Source organism: Stenella coeruleoalba (assembly GCF_951394435.1).
Source record: "Stenella coeruleoalba genome assembly, chromosome: 19".
Classification (NCBI taxonomy): domain Eukaryota; kingdom Metazoa; phylum Chordata; class Mammalia; order Artiodactyla; family Delphinidae; genus Stenella; species Stenella coeruleoalba.
The window spans coordinates 14,981,468-14,999,664 of NC_137165.1; the positions used below are offsets into that span (position 1 = coordinate 14,981,468).

Consider the following 18,197-nt stretch of genomic DNA (forward strand, 5'->3'; position numbering starts at 1 on the left):
ATGTGAAAAAATGAAAACACGCTGAGAGGTTTTAACTTGTTCAGGTTGCACAGTGTCAGAGAGAGGATTGGAATTCAGATTTCTTAATGTGACACAGGCAGCTTCCCTAAAAATGTATATTACCTATGAAAGATAACCGGTTATTTGCAGATCAGTTTGAGATTTAGTGGATTTCTAGCACAGATAATATAATTATAGACAATATTGAGCTGGACTTGCAGAAATAAGAGAAAATTATATGAGGTAAAAGTGGATGCTTCTGATTTCCTGTAAAAGAGCAAGATACAAATTTGTTTTGTCACCTCAGGGTTTTCATGTCTCTCCAGGCTTGGAAAAAGCGCTGCTACTGTCAGATTCGGGTATCTGAGTTCTTTCAGAGGGACTCCTCATCCTCCATCTCCATTCACCAACGAACCTGCATGACTCAAGCTAAAAAATAGTTCATGTGAGTGGAACAGAGGAAGATTGACCGTTGCTTCCTTATCAAAGTGTGTGACTAGCAGAGGGCTACATTTGTGAGAGGGGGACAAACTATGGAACAGAGGCTCCTCCTAACTTGCAAGCAGGCATTGGTTTCAGGGAGAAATCTCTTCACATTTAATACAGATTTGTGTGTGTGTATTTGCTTTCTCCTGTAGAGAGGATCTGTCATTTTCACCAGATTGTCTTCCAGGTGTGTTCGTATTGCTTTGAGGAGGATAGAGGTTAAGCACAGAACCTGGCACCAGATGCCTGGGAACACATCCTGGCAGTCCATCCTATTGGCTGTGTAGCCTTGGTCATGGTATTTAACCTTTATAAGCCTTAGTTCTCTGATCTGTAAAATGGGGTTAATAATTGTACCTACCTCATAGGGTTGTTGTGAGAACTGTGCCAGGCATATAAGAGGTGCATGAAAATATTAGCTATTGTTGTTACTGTTGTTAATGTTATCTGTAGACAGGTGAGAGCAGGAGAGTGAGAACATAAGGCTCTTTAATCCTTCCCTCTGGGAGAGGGCTGTCTTAACTTGCCCATGGTTCTAGCGTCAGGTCTCTAAGAATTCAAGACCCTCGTGTGACCACTGGACTGCATACCAGTTTACTGGATGGATGACTCGTCATGTGGGCTTAGTTGCATGAAAGAGAGCAGTGGAGGCGAGTAAACCTAGTGCCCAGGAAAACCCATTAGCAATAGCATCACCTCACATTTATTGATGGGATGCAGGGAACCGTGCACAGACCATGGTGGAACGTATGTCTCTGACCCTCAGAGGAATTTATACTTATTCACCTGGGGCATGGAAGGGGATTTGAAGAGGGCTGTGATAGGACAAAAGTGGCATTCATGGTGTGCTCCTCAGACTGTAAGATATAGGATAAGTAGACCAAGGAAAGCAAGAGAAGGGATGATTTTTCCAAGAAGGCAGATGACAACAAAAGAGGGGGAACCGGGTAGAGCCCCCTCAGTGGGGAGACAATAGAAAGACATTGAAGCTGAGGTTGTTGAAATGGGTGAGGGGTTAGGGAGAAGTCATGGAACTAGGTGATGTCAGCGAGAACTTGGTGGTAAATAGTGCTGCAGGGCTTCCCTGGTGGCGCAGTGGTTGAGAGTCCGCCTGCCGATGCAGGGGACACGGGTTCGTGCCCCGCTCTGGGGCACGCGGAGCGGCTGGGCCCGTGAGCCATGGCCGCTGAGCCTGCGCGTCCGGAGCCTGTGCTCCGCCACGGGAGAGGCCACAACAGTGAGAGGCCCGCGTACCGCAAAAAAAAAAAAAAAATAGTGCTGCAGCAGGGCAGCCAGAAAATGAGTCAGTGGGAGAGGCTTTGGGATTGGACTTTAAGGCAGATTTTGGAACCTTTAGGAGGGGTGAGGGTAGAAGCCCAACTGTGCTATCAATGCCACGTCAGGAACATGTTGTACTTGATTCTTTCAAATGCTGGGCACAGGGGGCGGGGAGGCCAGGGATTGAGCTGGGGCCGTTGAGGCTGTAAATCTTGTTCCGTATGGTGTTTGCAATTTATTATAAAAACAAGTTGCTTTTATAATTACAAGTGCAAAATAATAAAGGGGGTAAACTACGAGAGAGATGGTGAGTGATTGGAACAGGGAAGGCTCCTTAGTGATTCTTCAAAGGTGGGCAGAGTTTTAGGAAAGGTGTTAGGGTTGTGGCTCTTTTGGGAAGCGAAGTGGAAGGCCAAGGAAAGGGGAGCTGAGAAGCGTTGCTCTTGACCTGTGGCGCATGCTTCAGGCCAGTCCGAGGCCTGGGGCCAAGAAATAATGTGGCCTGCCATCAATGGAGCTTTTGAGGAATGATCAGAAAGCAGGCTTTGTCTGAACCAAATAGGAGTAATGATGTTTGGGGTTAGAGAGAAGTCGTTGAGTTTTGGTGAGGAAACAGACCCTTGGATGACACCTCAAGTTGTGTTTTCTCCTCCTGTCCAACATCAGAGACCCTGGCGGGATTTTGTGTGATCTCGGACTTGCCTGGCTCATGCCCACAGTCCAGGGAAACAAAAAATCAGACTGGTTGGTGTGCTGCCTTCTCTCCTCAGCCCAGAGGTGGACAGGCTTCTTCTGGACTCCTTAGCAGAGGGCACGTCCTCAGGAAGTGTGCACTTCTGCAGACTGAACTTTGTGTGGTTTGATGGTTTAAAAAAATGGAACCCACAAACCAAAACAACCCTCTTTCCCAACCACATTTTCCATTCTGCCTTCTTACCAGGGAAACAGAATCTTCTGTAGCCTTTGTTTCTGAAAGAGGCTACAAGTAATATCCAGCTGTAAGAGTATCCCTTCTCTTATCAGCAAAAAGTTCAGGAACTTGAACTACAGACCAGACATTTGTGTTATACTCTGGAGGAAAAAGAAGCTTCTCCTCAGATCGGTGTCCAGATATCTGTCTCATAAGTAGTGGGTTTGTTTCTTTTTGAAAAATGTCCAGCCCATCCTGTTCTCCAGCCTTCTAAATAAATGCACTTAGAACACATGACATCTCTTTGATTTAAAGATACAAAATACCTCATAAATGGACCCCGCAAAACCTGGGCTCATGGCTCTTGATGTGGGGTGTGTGAGCAGATGGGACCTGGTTCCAGACAGTGCCTAGATGAGGAGCTAGATTAAGCAGTTATCTGTTGGCCAAAGTCATAACTACCTGCCACTCTCTTTGCCCCCCCTGAGTGCGGAAGCTGAGCCCCATGGAAAAGACCGAATTTGAAGTTAAGACCTGGATTTCAGTTTGGGCTTTACTTACTTACTGGCTATGTGACTTTAAACAGCTCATACCAACCCCGCCTGCCTTGTAGTGTTGCTGTGAGGATTAAAATCAAAACAAGGATAGTGGATGTAAAATTGCCTTTTTTTTTTTTTTTTTTCGGTACGTGGGCCTCTCACTGTTGTGGCCTCTCCCGTTGCGGAGCACAGGCTCCGGACGCGCAGGCCCAGCGGCCATGGCTCATGAGCCCAGCCGCTCCGCGGCATGTGGGATCTTCCTGGACCGGGGCACGAATCCGTGTCCCCTGCATCAGCAGGCGGACTCTCAACCACTGCGCCACCAGAGAAGCCCTAAAATTGCATTTTGAAGTCTAAGCTCCCTACAGATCCCTGTGTGTGTTTTGTTTTATTTTGCTTTCTAAGGTATAATTCTTTTAATAAATAATAAAATTACATTGTTCCAAAATCAAAATACAAAAAGGTATAAAAGGGGAATCTTGTTTCCATCTCTGTCACTCTCTACTCCTTTCACCTCCCCTTCTTTCAGTTTCCCATTTCTGTTCATTTCTATTGTATCCTTCCAGTGTGTTTTAGTGCAGCAAAGGTAGCATACCTTATGCCCCACTCCGCATCTTGCTCTCACTTCACTTAACAGCATGCCTTTGGGGCCTGTCAGTATGTTTTCACATCAGTACAGCTTCATTATCTTCCATTGTCTGGATGTACCGTACTTTATTTAGCCAGTTCCCTTACTAATGGAACTTGGGTCATTTCCAGGCTTTTGCTATTACAAACTATATTGCAGTGAGTTAATATCATACAATGATTAGAACAGTGCCTGACAATAGTAAGAGCTGAATAAATATTAACTATTATTGTGCCTAAATAAACATGTATTGTCTGCATGTAAGTACTGTTTTGTCTGTAGGATGAAGTTCCAGAAATGGCATTGCTTAGTGAAGAGGGTAAATGCATTTGAATTTTTTCTAGGTTGCCAAATTCCATTCCATAGGGATTGTGTCTTTTTGTACATTTGCAGCATACTCTGTACAAATGTAAGGCATGCTTTACACAGTGGGTAACCAACAGAAGTGGTTGACAGATGGTCTCTATTTAATTACCTGTTGAAATTGTGTATGTTCATAGCTGGGGACTAGACTGTGCCGAGGCCTTACTGAGTGGTGGATTTTTCACTGAGTTTGTGTTTCTTATGTTTTCTTACCACTAACCCTACTTTTCTCTCTTATTTATTTTTTTAATATAGTAGCAGGAAAATGTTTGTAAGCCTAACAAAAAAGTTATAAGTTATAAAGGAAAAGATTGATAAATTTGACTTCATAAAATATAAAAAATTTTAGTATACTAGAAAAATACATCATCAACTAAATTAGAAGGCAAATTGCATAATAGTATAAAAAGTTTGCAATCATTATAATATATTAATATAGAGAGCACTATTACTGATCACTGTGAAAATGACAAACACACCAGTTAAAATTAGGCAGAGGTCCGAAACAGACTCTTTATAAAAGAAAACTGTAAATAGCAAGCACACACAGACAGAAGTTCAAATTGAACCAAAAAGAAAGTTGTAGTTATATATACCAAGTATTGATGAGGATATAAAGAAATTAAATAGATAACTAAGGATGTACACAAAGGTTTAATTACAAAAATGTTTATAGCAGTGTTGTTTCTAAGCCTAAAAAAACAATCCAGATTCCAACAGTAAGGGATTGATTAAATACATTTTGGTTTTATTCATACAAATTCAGCTTAAAAATTAAGATGTAGATAGATGTATTTTTTTATCAATGTGAAAAGAGCAGTATTGGAAAACAGCACGTGTGGTACTCTAATAATAGAGCACGTGTGATGTCTCATTTTTTTTAAATGTACAGAGTGTATGTAGAGACTTTCATCAGAGGATGATAAGTCTGAATAGGGCTTATCCCAAGGTGGTGGGATTGTAGGAGTTTTAAAATTTATATTCATCTTCTTACCATCCACCTCTTCCTTTTTCTCATCTTCCTCCTCCTCCTGTATTTCCATACTTTTTTATAATGGGCATTATTTATTTGGGTAATCTTTAAGGAATCAAAAAGCAATATAACATTTCAGAATTTTGAGGGGAAAAGCACCTACCCAGTGATATAAAATTATCATTTTGCCTTTTTTTTTTTTTTCATGTTTTCTCCCCCTGTGTATCTGGATTTTTAACATAATTATATAGGATATGCCATTTTTATATACTTGTTTTTATATCCATGTTTTGTATCCATGTTGCTATGTAGTCTTTGCAACTTCATCTTAAATGACTGATTAATGTTGGATGAAGTGGTTTCTCAGTATTTATTAGGAAGTTTGAAATACGAAACAAGTGTCAGTAAAGGCTTTGCTTTCCTTTCTGGGAGCCTTTCTTCAGCCTTGAGTTATCTGCATCAGGTGAAAGATTGGCAGTGACTTAATGAGGCTTCAGTCGTCTGGCTTCCTTAGGTCTGTGCTGCCAGACAGATCCATCACAGCAGAGCTGATGACTTGATTTTGTCATACCTTTTTTTAAAATAGCAAAAAAAAAAAAAAAAAAAAAAAAAAAAAATATATATATATATATATAAACCACAAATAGTTTGTTATTGAGGTGAAATACTTCATAGAACAAAGCAAAAAATATATCTAATTCGTAAATGATAATATATTTATCACTTTAATTTAGTCTGAGAGGTTTAAAATTTAGACCTTTAGCAGGATTTCAGAAAACTGTTTTCTTAGGGTAAAGTTCTTCTTTCCCTTAAACGAACCCATTCGAAACTCTTCTGTTTCTGAGTGAATTTGGCCTAACCGGCCTAGAGCTGTATCCATAGACACTTTTTCCCCTTACAGACCGATACTGCCCTTTCTCTTTAACAAATACAGAAACATTGCCAGTGTCTTTGAGGGCCTGTTCACTTATTTTATTTCTTCCTGATAGCATGTAAACAAGACAAAGTTTAAACAAAATTTAATTTAGTTCCTAAAGCTTTCTTTATCCATTTATCTGTTTCCCTGAATGCCTTGTTCCCTGAACCTCGGGATCCTTGGAGCAGATTTTTTGTTTTCCTTTTTTTTTTTTCTTTTTTCCTTTGGGGAACACCAGTTTCTAATGGCCAGAGTACATAAGGGCTAGAAGCTGCAACTTTCCTCAAATCGAAATGGCCTCTTTCATCCTGCCTGAGTGGGTACCTTACTGCTCCTCTGCACAGCCCTCACTTGGGTTTTAGACACACTGATCCTAATCTTCTCAGTCAAACTCCAAGACACGCAGTATCAACAGTTACAGCGGCCACAAGTTCATTACCTACCCAGGGCGCAGTTACTTGGCAGCCACCTAGACTGTGAGGTTTCTGTGGGCCCCCAAAGAACTCATATCCTGAAAAGAGAGACTAATCAAGGCAGGCCCTCTTGGCAGGGACACTGAAAGGGTGGATTACAATTGATAGGAGTTTTAATTTGTAAGGACTTACTCTTATCTCCTGCTTTTGGAACAAGATGGTGTAGATGTACTTATTGTCCATTTTCTCTGGGCATTCTTTGAAGACTCATTTGATTGTGTGATGATAGTATTGTCATAAGGATACAGAATTTTATTACACGAATCTGCCTCTATCCTTCACCTGCCTCACTGCCCCGAGCTCCTCTAAGGATTTATTCAGCGTGCATTAGGGTGAGGGGAAGGATGCCTAATGTCTCAAATGGTGTAGCGTTTAGTAGCCTGGTCTCCTGCCCACGAGAACTCTTAGACAAGGCAGATGCTGACTTTCTCAGGAAGTACTTACTTACATTTCTTGCAGCAAGAAATGGTACTGGTTGGCCCTTCAGCTGACCAAGCTTTGGCTGCTAGAACTTAGTGGCAGTAATGTAGGTGATGGTAGGGGCCAGGGACTTTGGAATGGCACGGGCTACAGCGTTTACCTGTGTTCTTCTTCCCTGAATCTCCTGTTGAGAAAGGAACACTGGATCGTGAGGGGATGAGAGCCCTTGCGCGCTTTCCCGGGCATTTTCTGGTGAGGGTAAACGTGCGGTGCCACATCAGGGTGAGCTGTCTTTGACTGCTGTCGCAGGAGCAGAATTGGGCATAGATGAGCTCCCCAAAGCAGTTGTGTTTTCAAGTTAAATAATGTCCTCTGTCACACCATTTAGCTTATAAAATTAGACTTAACCGTCATGATGCCTTTTAATTATTTAAATCAGTCTTGCTTTTAGAGCAGCAGTTCTCAGAGTGTGGTCTGAGGACCCCTGCCGGGTCCCTGGGACCCTTTTAGGGCATCTACAAGGTCTTCCTTCTCCAACAACGTATCTGTGTGAGGCCGGATTTGCTTCATCTACTTCATCCAAAACAACAGATTGCACACAGAAGCAGGTACAAGAATTTAGCTATCTTCTGAATTGTAAAGTAATGCCACTTTCCTAACTAAAATTTATTTTGTTTTGAAAGATATAATTATTTTTCCTAAAAATATATTATTAATATTCATGTTTTTTAATTCTTATTTTTAAATGCACCAATATTTTTAACTTTCTGTTTTAATTTTTACTACGGTAAATATCAGTAAGTATAACCCACATAAACACCTTTTTAGGGTCCTCAGTAGTTTTAAGTGTACAGTCTTGATCCTGGGGCCAGGAAGTTTGAGAACCAACATACTAGAAGATCACCTTAGGAGAAATACTACCTCCTCTCCCTTCCTCTTGGTCCTGTGTAGTGGGAAATGCTATAGCATAGACCTAGATTTACACGGACACTTTCAGAGAAAAATTGCTCAAGTGTCTAGTATACAGCAGGTGCCAGATATGATAAGATGATGAGGAGGAGGAGGAAGAGGAAGATTGCTAGTTCCTGTGAGTCCTTGGGTGTGTAGGTGCACGCAGTACCCCTGTGCAGGTACACAGTTTTGTCCTCTGTGCTCTTTCCCTGGCCCATCCTTGTTTTAAATACACACTCTTTCATCTCTTGCTTTAATTTTGCTCTTTGTATTAGCAGTGGCTCAGGTGAAGCATTTCCCCCTGTTTTCAGTTTGTTGGATATGTGATCCCGAAGAGGAATTTGTGTTGTCCTAGCGGAGCCTGAGATGCAGTCTCCCTGAGGGGAAGAGGCAGGTGTCTAGGATAGGTACCTGATGATACCACACTTTTTCTCAGCTAAGCTCTCAGCCTGGGGTGTTCGTACAGCTGAGCCCCTCTCCAGTCCTGCCACTGGAGAGATCCACAAATCCCAGGGCCTTTGTGAGGAATGTAGGTCGAGCAACTGTCGCGTCGTCCGTTCTGCCTGATCCTCACCACAGATTTCCTCCTAAGAAAGCAGCGACTCCCCCAGTACCATCTGGAAATAAGTGGCTACCTGGGAATGATGATCAGGCCCCATCAGGATCCCCCTAATGGCTTAGCTGGTTGTTGTAGGAATTTATGGTAGAGAGGAAGGAGAGACAGCAGCCTCGGATGCTGAGAAGGTGGGTAGGGTAAGAATCGAACTGGTATGCTTGCCCTTCTCACCCTAGAGGTTAACCCCCTATGTATGTGTGGCTGCATGAACAAGAAACATTTCCACCTACCTTTAGGGTCATTGACCCACCTTCAGCAAGGCAGCCTGGGCAGTGGAATAGCAAGATCTGGTAGCAGCTTTAGGTCCAAGGCCCAGCCCTGAACTTCTGAACCCATGTGACCTGGGTACATCATTTAGTTACTCTGAGCCCCAGTTTTCTAATTGGTAAAAATATAGCCATCCTGTCCTGTCTGCTTCACAGGGTTGCTAATAAGACTTAATCAGATTAAGTGAGATTATAGATGGGAAAGCTGAAAAACATGTACAAATGTTAGTTTTGTAAAAGACTTTCTTGTAGCGCCAGTAAGGCTTCTGCTCTTTGCCCCCCGCCCTCTGGACTCATGAGGCTTCTGTTCTTTTCTCCAGGTTACCTGTGCATGACAGATGAGTGGTTCTCTGAATATGTCTACGAAGTGGTGGTGGACAGGAAGCATGTCCCTGAAGAGGTGCTAGCTGTACTAGAGCAGGAACCCATTGTCCTGCCAGCCTGGGACCCCATGGGGGCTTTGGCCGAGTGATACTGCCTCCAGCTTTTCCTCCTCCCATGGGACCTGAAGTAGCTGCAAAGGACAGATCCAGGGACTGAAGCCAGAGTTACACAGGTGACTGTGTGTTCCCACGGGACACAGTCAGACTCTTGGATTTCTCCTCCAGGAACCTCTTTGGGAAAGTGTGCTTTATAGTGAAACAAAATATTCTCTAAAGAAAAAAAGGGAAAGATCAGGTCGTACTATCTACTCTCCTCATCTCCAACAGCTCAGGATCTCTTAGCATTTTAATCAGATGTAATTGTTTGTCTTAACTCTGTCACACCAGTTCGGTTCAGTGTCTGTTTTACAAGGCAGGAGAGGATGAGCAATTGAGGTGTGTGGAGAGAAAACGGACTTACTGCTCCTTGTTCCTAGAGTAGAGTGGGGGGAGGGTGCCCTAATATTTGAGCTCTCAAAACTGCATGCTGCCTGACAGTAACACTGTCCCTCCTAGGTGGCAGTCACTGAATTCGGATTTTTCAAGGTAATTTCATGTGCCTCTAATAGCCCAGGATTGGGAGGTTGATCAACACTGACATGATTCCTTCCTGTTGTTCTGAACTGTGGGGGAGCACAGCTCTACCTGAGTCATGGTTAAGTAGAGGGTTGGAGAAAGTAGGTGAGAGAACAACCACAAGCTTATCATGATCTGAATTATAACCATCAGAGGGAGCTCCCGCCAAGTGGTTTAACTTCTGCCTCTGGGTTTGGGAGTTGGGTGGGCATGAAAAGGGGATATCCATTCTTTCTGACAACTAGATGGTGCTGAGAAGCTTTTGAATAAAACACTTTGCTAAATGAGAGTATGTTGGCTTATTTGCTCTAAGAAGTGTGTGTTTGTTTAGCTACAAAGGAAAGCAACCAGGTGACTTGTGTTCTTGACAGTGAAAAAACAGCAAGATGGTTCAGGGCTGCCCTGCTTTAGCTTCTCTGTGGGATGTGTGATCCTTCCCAGCCTGTGCTGATCTTCACTGGCTTCTGCAGAGGGCTTCCAGGCACCATAGTTAGGAGGGCTTGTGCCCCTGCTACTTAACCGTTCCTTCACCAAGTTCCAGGGTCTCTACAAGGGTGGGAAGTAAGGCTCTGTTAGGTCCAGCCTTAGAATGGGCTGAAGAGTATGTATTTTACTAAGACTGGGCCTTTCTTTCATTGAAAGCAAATAAATACAGCACCCTAATCAACATTTCCATCAGTGCCTGAGTCCCTACCTTTCGGGCTCTCTCAGTTCTAGCATGGAATATTGTTTGTCATAGCACTTTCCAAGATAACATTAGTTAAAGGCTCGAGCATTAATCAGTGTTTACAATATTCTAATAATCCTGTTCCAAGCAGGATAAATCCATTTCTAGACATATCATGATGAAACCCCAGAACAGGTCTTAAAAGCATCCAGGAAGAAAATACAGATTGCCTGCAAAGAAAAGACAGATTGACAGCTAACTTCTCATCAGCAACTATATATGACAGCAGGCAGTGAAATGTACCTTCAAAGTACAATTAGAAATTAACCATGAACCTAGAATTTTATACTGAGTGAAACTGTCTTTCAAGAACAAGGGTGGGGAGGGGGGAAACAAGGGTGAAATAAGACATTTTCAGTCAAAAACTGTTGCCCAAGCAGAACAATAGTGATCTAATATAGAAGGTCTGAAATTCAACAAAAGAATGTAGAATCAAAGTGATAAACACGTGCACCATCTAAACAAGAAGTGACTGTGGGTAGTCTTACAGGGTTCAAAAAAAGATAAAACCAAAATACATGAAAATAGATAATGAGGGAGATGATTGGAATAAAATAAACATACTCGGAAGTCCTCGTGTCACTGAGGAAGACGATAAGTATATTGATTAACTTTAAAATAAAACAAGATGGGGGGAAGAAAAGAAAACACAGGACAAATACCATGTCCAAATAAGATAGAAATCTAAATGTGTCAATGATTACAATGTCTATAAATGGGTTAAATGTTTCAGAAAAAAGACAAGTTGTCAAATGGGATTTTTAAAAGAAATTCAGCCATAAGTTGATTACAAGAGACATCAGTACCTAGGATAAAAGAGGATAGAAGAGATATATCAGGCAGGTACTAACAGAAATAAATTTGGTATAGCTATCTTAATAACCAGTAAAATTATGGCCACTCAGACTAATTCTGGGATATGTTTTTCACAGCCTCCCTGGAATTGTACAGCACAGTGGCTCTGGAAACAGGCTTTAAAACAAAAAGCATTACTAAGGATAGAATCAGTACATAATTATATGCCCACTTGATTCTCCAGAAAAATTGAAGGATTCTAAATTAGTATTCACCTAATAACCTCAAAATATATAAAACAAAAACTGATGGCTACATGGAAAAACAAATAACCCAATATCATAATGGAAGATTTTAACACTTCTCAATTATTGATCAAGCAACCAAAAAAATCAGGTGAAGATTTAAGCATTTAATAAGTTTGATATAATAGACATCTAGTATCCTACCACATCTAACAACTGCTAATTCTTTTTTTTTTTTTTTTTTTTTTTTTTTTGCGGTACGCGGGCCTCTCTCTCACTGTTGTGGCCTCTCCCGTTGCGGAGCACAGGCTCTGGACGTGCAGGCTCAGCGGCCATGGCTTACGGGCCCAGCCGCTCCGCGGCACGTGGGATCTTCCCAGACCGGGGCATGAACCCGTGTCCCCTGCATCGGCAGGCGGACTCTCAACCACTGCGCCACCAGGGAAGCCCTTTTTTTTGCTAATTCTTTTTTTTTTTTATTTTTTTGGCCATGCCACATGGCATGTGGAATCTCTCATTCACCCCCGACCAGGGATTGAACCCATGCCCCCCTGCAGTGGAAGCACAGAGTCTTAACCACTGGACCACAAGAGAAGTCCTTACTAATTCTGTTTTGAGCACATATGGAACTTCTGCAAAAATTGAGCAGATGCTGGGCAATAGAGTCAATCTCAACAAATTTCAATGGATTGTTACCATGCAGACCACACTCAAACCACAATGCAATCAAGTTAGAAACCAAAAATTAAAAGATAACTAATAAAGCTATAAAAACTAAAGAAAAATGATAACTAATAACTAATTAAAAGGAAATTTAACCTGCACAATAATAAAAATACATATCAAAATGAGATACAGATAAAATAGTACTTAGATTTTATACAGTTAAAAGTTTATTAGAATGTAAGAAAGGCTAAAAATTGCGTTTAGCATCTATTTCAAGAAATTAGAAGTACAAAAAAACCTGAAGAAAGTAGAAGGAAATAGGAAAGATACGTGCAGAAATTAAACATAGGATCAACATTGCCATAAGTGGTTCTTTTTATTTTTTGGCTTTCTTTTTTTCATTTTATTTCTTTATTGAAGTATAGTTGATTTACAATGTTGTGCTGATTTCTGCCGTACAGCAGAATGCCTCAGTTATATGTATATATACATTCTTTTTTTATATTCTTTTCCATTATGGTTTATCGCAGGAGATTGGATATAGTTCCCTATGCTATACAGTAGGACCTTGCTGTTTGTCCATTCTACATGTAATAGTTTGCATCTACTAACCCCAAACTCCCAGTCCATCTTTCCCCCTCTCCCCTCCCACTTGGCAACCACAAGTCTGTTCTCTATGTGAATCTGTTTTTGTTTTGTAGATAGGTTCATTTGTGCCATATTTTAGATTCCACATATAAGTGATGTCATATGGTATTTGTCTTTCTGACTTATTTCACTTAGTATGATAATCTCTAGGTGCATCCATGTTGCTACAAATGGCATTATTTCATTATTTTTTATGGCTGAGTACTATTCCATTGTATATATATACCACATCTTTTTTATTCATTCATCTGTTGTACATTTAGGTTGTTTCCATGTCTTGGCTATTGTGAATAGTGCTGCTATGAACACAGGGGTGCATGTATCTTTTTGAATATAGTTTTGTCCGGGTATATGCCCAGGAGTGGGATTGCTGGATCATATGGTAGTTCTAGTTGCAGTTTTCTGAGGAACCTCCATACTGTTTTCCATAGTGGCTGCACCAACTTACATTCCCACCAACAGTGTAGGAGGGTTCCCTTTTCTCCACACCCTCTCCAGTATTCGTTATTTGTAGACTTTTTAATGATGGCCATTCTGACCGGTGTGAAGTGGTACCTCATTGTAGTTTTGATTTGCATTTCTCTAATAATTAGTGATGTTGAGCACCTTTTCATATGCTTCTTGGCCATCTGTATGTCTTCTTCAGAGAAATGTCTATTTAGGTCTTCTGCCCATTTTTCAATTGGGTGGTTTTGTTGTTGTTGAGTTGTATGAGCTATTTATATATTTCGGAGATTAAGCCCTTGTCGGTTGCATCATTTGCAAATGTTTTTTCCCATTCTGTGGGTTGTCTTTTCATTTTGTTTATGGTTTCTTTGCTGTGCAAAAGCTTGTAAGCTTGATTAGGTCCCATTTGTTTATTTTTGTTTTTATTTCTGTTGCCTTGGGAGACTGACTTAAAACATTGGTACGATTTATGTCACAGAATGTTTTGCCTATGCTCTCTTCTAGGAGTTTTATGGTGTCATGTCTTATGGTTAAGTCCTTAAGCCATTTTGAGTTCATTTTTGTGCATCATGTGAGGGTATGTTCTAACTTCATTGATTTACATGCAGCTATCCAACTTTCCCAGCACCACTTGCTGAAGAGACTGTCTTTTTCCCATTTTATATTAGAAGTGGTTCTCTTAAAAAAAAAAAAGGAAGCAAATTAACATATTTGGCAAGACTGATCCCAAAAAAGTACATACACAGACATTAAAGAAATTGAAAGGAGGATACTATTATACTGCAGATATTTGAAAAAGAAAAGATACCCTTAATGTTGTCAAAAGTGACAGTAAAGGGATTTTTTTGGAAGACATAAATCCCCAAACCCCGGGAAGATGGGAAAGAAGAAATAAACAGAAAAGCAGATTGAGACATTGAAAGGTTTAGCAGAACTGAAAAAGTTGAATCCTGAGCCAGTGGTGGAGATAGCTAGTGATAAGCAAACCAGTTTATAATTGCATAATCGCCCCAAATCTCAGATATGGTAGCACCAGAGAGCATTACTCTGGGAATTGGGAGTAAAAAGAGGGTTACTGAATGTCTTGTTAGATTCCCTCCCTGCTTTGGGTAGCTAGGTGACTGCCCCTCCCCATCTCCGCAGCAGCCAATTGAAGATTTATTCTCCATAGAGAAAAGTAGTTTATGGCCTAGAGGTCAGAAACTGAGTTGAGGATGAAAGTACCTTAAGGGGTTCTGTGCCCTCAGTCATACTAGGCTCCCAGAACCCTAGTGCGCAGGAGATTGGAAATGTTCTCTGGGGAATCTTGATTAGATTAAGAGGAAAGATGTAAAGAACTATTTTATGGCATAAAGAATTATTTTATGAGGCTGCCATAGCCTGACAAAGATAGTAAAAGAAAAAAATACATGCAAATCTCCCCCATAAACAGATGCAAAATTCCTAATCAAATATTACTAACCAAATCCAACAATATATAAAAAAGATAATCTTCATAACCAAATATTTAATAAAATCTATTTTCCAAATAAAATTAGGATCCTGTGTAGAGAAACAAAGGATGGCGGGTATGTCTTCTCTGCTGAAGATGAAAGGAAATGGGCCAGAGTTTTAGCCAGACATCTGAATTGGAAGAACTTGCTAACTTTTGGGTAAGCTCGGAAAGGAGAAGGTATGAATTGTCTTCCCCTGTAACTCTTTGAATGACACTCTCACCTCTGGAAGTTCCTTGCCAGCCCCAGGATTCCTCTTGAGACATGTAGAGTCATGCTGACCCTACACATCCAAGAAGCCAGGACCTGATGATGAGACATTCCTCCAGGATGTGGTTGTGGATCCTTCTATGTGCTCTGGCTTGTCGTCAAAGAGTAGCTGAATTCTTATTTGCTGTTGGCAGGGCCAGGGCACTTGCACTTTAATTCCCATTTCTCCGGCCGTGTGGCATGGGTGAGCCTTGTTGCCGACTATGCCATAGTCATTGGTTAAGTTGGATTTTTCCTTTTAAGTGATATCAGATTAGCATTCCCATAGTTAGGACAACTTGTTCAGAACCAGTCTTGCTTCTTAGGAAGATGACTATTCTTCCTTGGGGTCTGTGACACAATTTGATTGAGAACTAGGAATCAGTTGGCCAGAGTTGTTTTGTTTTGCTTTGTTTTCCTTTTCAAAATCCAAGCCCTTTACACATTACCACAAAGGGAAAGGAAGAGAGGGAGGGAATGTCTGATTCATAGAAGCTGCAGTTACTTGGGAACAGGATTGTGTGAAGATGGGAAGCCCTTCTGCACTCGTCTTTCTTGGTACGGTTTGAATGCTCCCTGCTCTCTCTCTCTTGCTTACTCCTGTAGAAAAACTCTAGTAGCTCCTCTTGAAGTGGATGGAATGGGCTCTGGAATCATCTCTCAGGCTATCCTAAGACAGTTTTTTGTTTTATTTTTTAAAATTATCTGCTTTGCAGAAGAATGGAGCATCTGAGGCAGGGTGGGTACATGGTGGAAAGTACCAGAGTGTGCGCTCACCTGGGAGGGCCCTTACAGGTTATCTTGTCCACACTGCCCCAAGATGGATAAGGAACCCTTTAAGTTCTCCTTGGACACATTCGGTGACAGGAGCGCACAGCCTCCTCCCTTGTGGCCCTGACCCGCCTCTCGGGACTCAGCTGCCTCCCTTCTCTTCTGTTCCAACCAACCGCCCTCCGCCTTGTTGAAATTCTTGTTTATTTGTATGTTTACTTCTGTTTTCCCCAAAGTCAATACTCCCTGTCAGCTCCCCAAGGGCGGGGGCTTTGTCTTGCTTGCCACTGCATTCACAAGCCTGGTTCACCGTAAATACGGTTGGCTGCCTGATTGAAAATGCCCTAAATTCTGACAGCTATACTCAATTAAAAGTTTCTACATAGGGACTTCCCTGGTGGTGCAGTGGTTAAAAATCCGCCTGCCAATGCAGGGGACACAGGTTTGAGCCCTGGTCCGCGAAGATCCCACATGCCGCGGAGCAATTAAGCCCGTGTGCCACAACTACTGAGCCTGTGCTCTAGAGCCCGCGAGCCACAACTACTGAGACCGTGTGCCACAACTACTGAAGCCCACGTGCCTAGAGCTCATGCTCCGCGACAAGAGAAGCCACTGCAATGAGAAGCCCGCGCACCGCAATGAAGAGTAGCCCCCGCTCGCCACAACTAGAGAAAAGCCCTCACACAGCAATGAAGACCCAACGCAGCCAAAGGAAAAAAAAAAAGTTTATACATAGATCCGAAGTGGGCTTCCCGATAACTTGCCGAGTAGGGACAATTAGAATGAGAACAAAGCCCCCGTGGGTCTTCATATTTCAGTGCTTAACAGAAAGGTCTAGCTTTCCTGGTGACGGGCATAAGGGGAGTAGAAGAGAGGGGGAAACCCTCAAAAGTTTACTCCACTTTTTTCACTGCTTGCACCTTTCTTTCTTCAAATCAGCCCAGCAGAGTGAGTATCCCAGCGACTTTGGACTCAGGCAGACGGCTCGGCTGATCTGCCTGGAGCCATGTAAGCAGGGACAAGTCACCAAACCTCTCTGAGCCTCGGTCTCCACACCGTCTTTACTGAAAAGCATTTTGAAATGTATTAGATAGGAAAAGCCACAGCTTGAAAAGAACTATATCTTAAATAACACTTACAGCAAAATATAGCCAAAGGGTTGAAAAGACTGCATATTACCCATATGTGGTAGGAAAAGAACAAAAGAGGCTGCAGATAATGTGCCTGGGAGATAGAGGCCCAGTAAGTGGGAGCCGTTGGTAATAACCAGTTCTCACAGAGCTTCTCCAGTGTGTCCATTGTGTGAGGCCCTCTGAGGCTTAAAGCAATTCCCTGCTCTCCAGAAACATGCCGTGTAGTTGGGAAAATAAGATGTATATACACGAGCCGGTTGCAAAAGCAGATGACTTGTCTGAAGTTTTCCAGTAAATACCATAATTGTTAGGAAAGAGCTTGAAGTTGGAGAAGGAAAAGAAAAGCTGACCGGTTTTAAACTAACTTCTGACCACAGTGACCACAGACATCAAGGATGAGGGTAATCAGTTTTCCAAGAAGAGACTAAGGGAAAATCTCCCTATATGCAGAGGCCCAAGTTATCTTGAAGTTCCTGGAGGAGGAGAAGAGCTAAAGAGAGGGTGAGTGTAATCTTGAGCAGGCCAAGAAAGCTGGGAGTGGGACGGAGGGGAGAGGAATGACTTCGGGGGCTGGAAGCAGAGGACTTGGTTCTAAAAATAGTCCTGTCCCTCTTGATCGGATCCTGAGCAAAGCCCTGGATGTCACCTCTTGGCTCACAGCATCCTGGTTAGAAAATTAGAGAAAATATTTGCCTCCTTCCTGAGGGAACAAAAGAAAATGACAGTGGTCCTGAGTAATTTGGCCCCGTTTGGGAAGGAAACATGTCTGCGCTGCGTGAAGTGGAGCTGAGAATCTTCCAGGCTTTTCCCCTGCTTTGCCACAAGCTCGGGGCCCTTAGAACATCTTCCTGTGTTCTTTCTTTCCCCTCTCTTTTTTTTCTTTCTTCCTTCCTTTTTTTTTTAAAAAAAAACTTTTATAAATGTTTTAAAATGTTGCCTTTCTGAAAAGGTTTTATAAAAATATTACCTACACATGGCAAATATTTAAGTAATACAGAAGGGAATACAGTGAAAAAGCAGGGTTCCCTTCTACTTTTAATGTCCCTTCCCTCCAAGGCACTTACGATTCCCAGTTTCTTCTACATACGTAAAAGCGATTTCAATACGCAGAGAAAACTGCCTCACTCCTTTCACTGCTGGCTGTTTCTCCATTGTCAGATATGCCACGGTTTACTCACCAGTGCCAAGGGCACTGGTTCTTAGGAC

The 18,197-nt window shown here is 42.0% G+C and overlaps 1 protein-coding gene across 4 annotated transcripts in view; it reads left to right on the top strand.

Annotated features, from left to right (window-relative positions):
• The window catches only part of BLMH (bleomycin hydrolase), a 48,487-nt gene extending 33,512 nt beyond the window's left edge, over nt 1-14,975 (top strand). Inside the window, exons 12-13 of one of the 4 annotated variants that reach the window (XM_079903529.1) lie at nt 308-445; nt 9,140-9,278. In XM_079903529.1, coding sequence (XP_079759655.1) covers nt 308-423 — 116 coding nt within the window. In that variant the 3' untranslated portion in view covers nt 424-445; nt 9,140-9,278. Of the gene's footprint in view, nt 1-307; nt 446-9,139; nt 10,237-14,883 lie in introns of those variants that run through there. The other 3 variants (XM_079903530.1, XM_079903527.1, XM_079903528.1) reach the window with 3 other exon arrangements.
• The last annotated feature ends 3,222 nt before the right edge of the window (nt 14,976-18,197 follow it).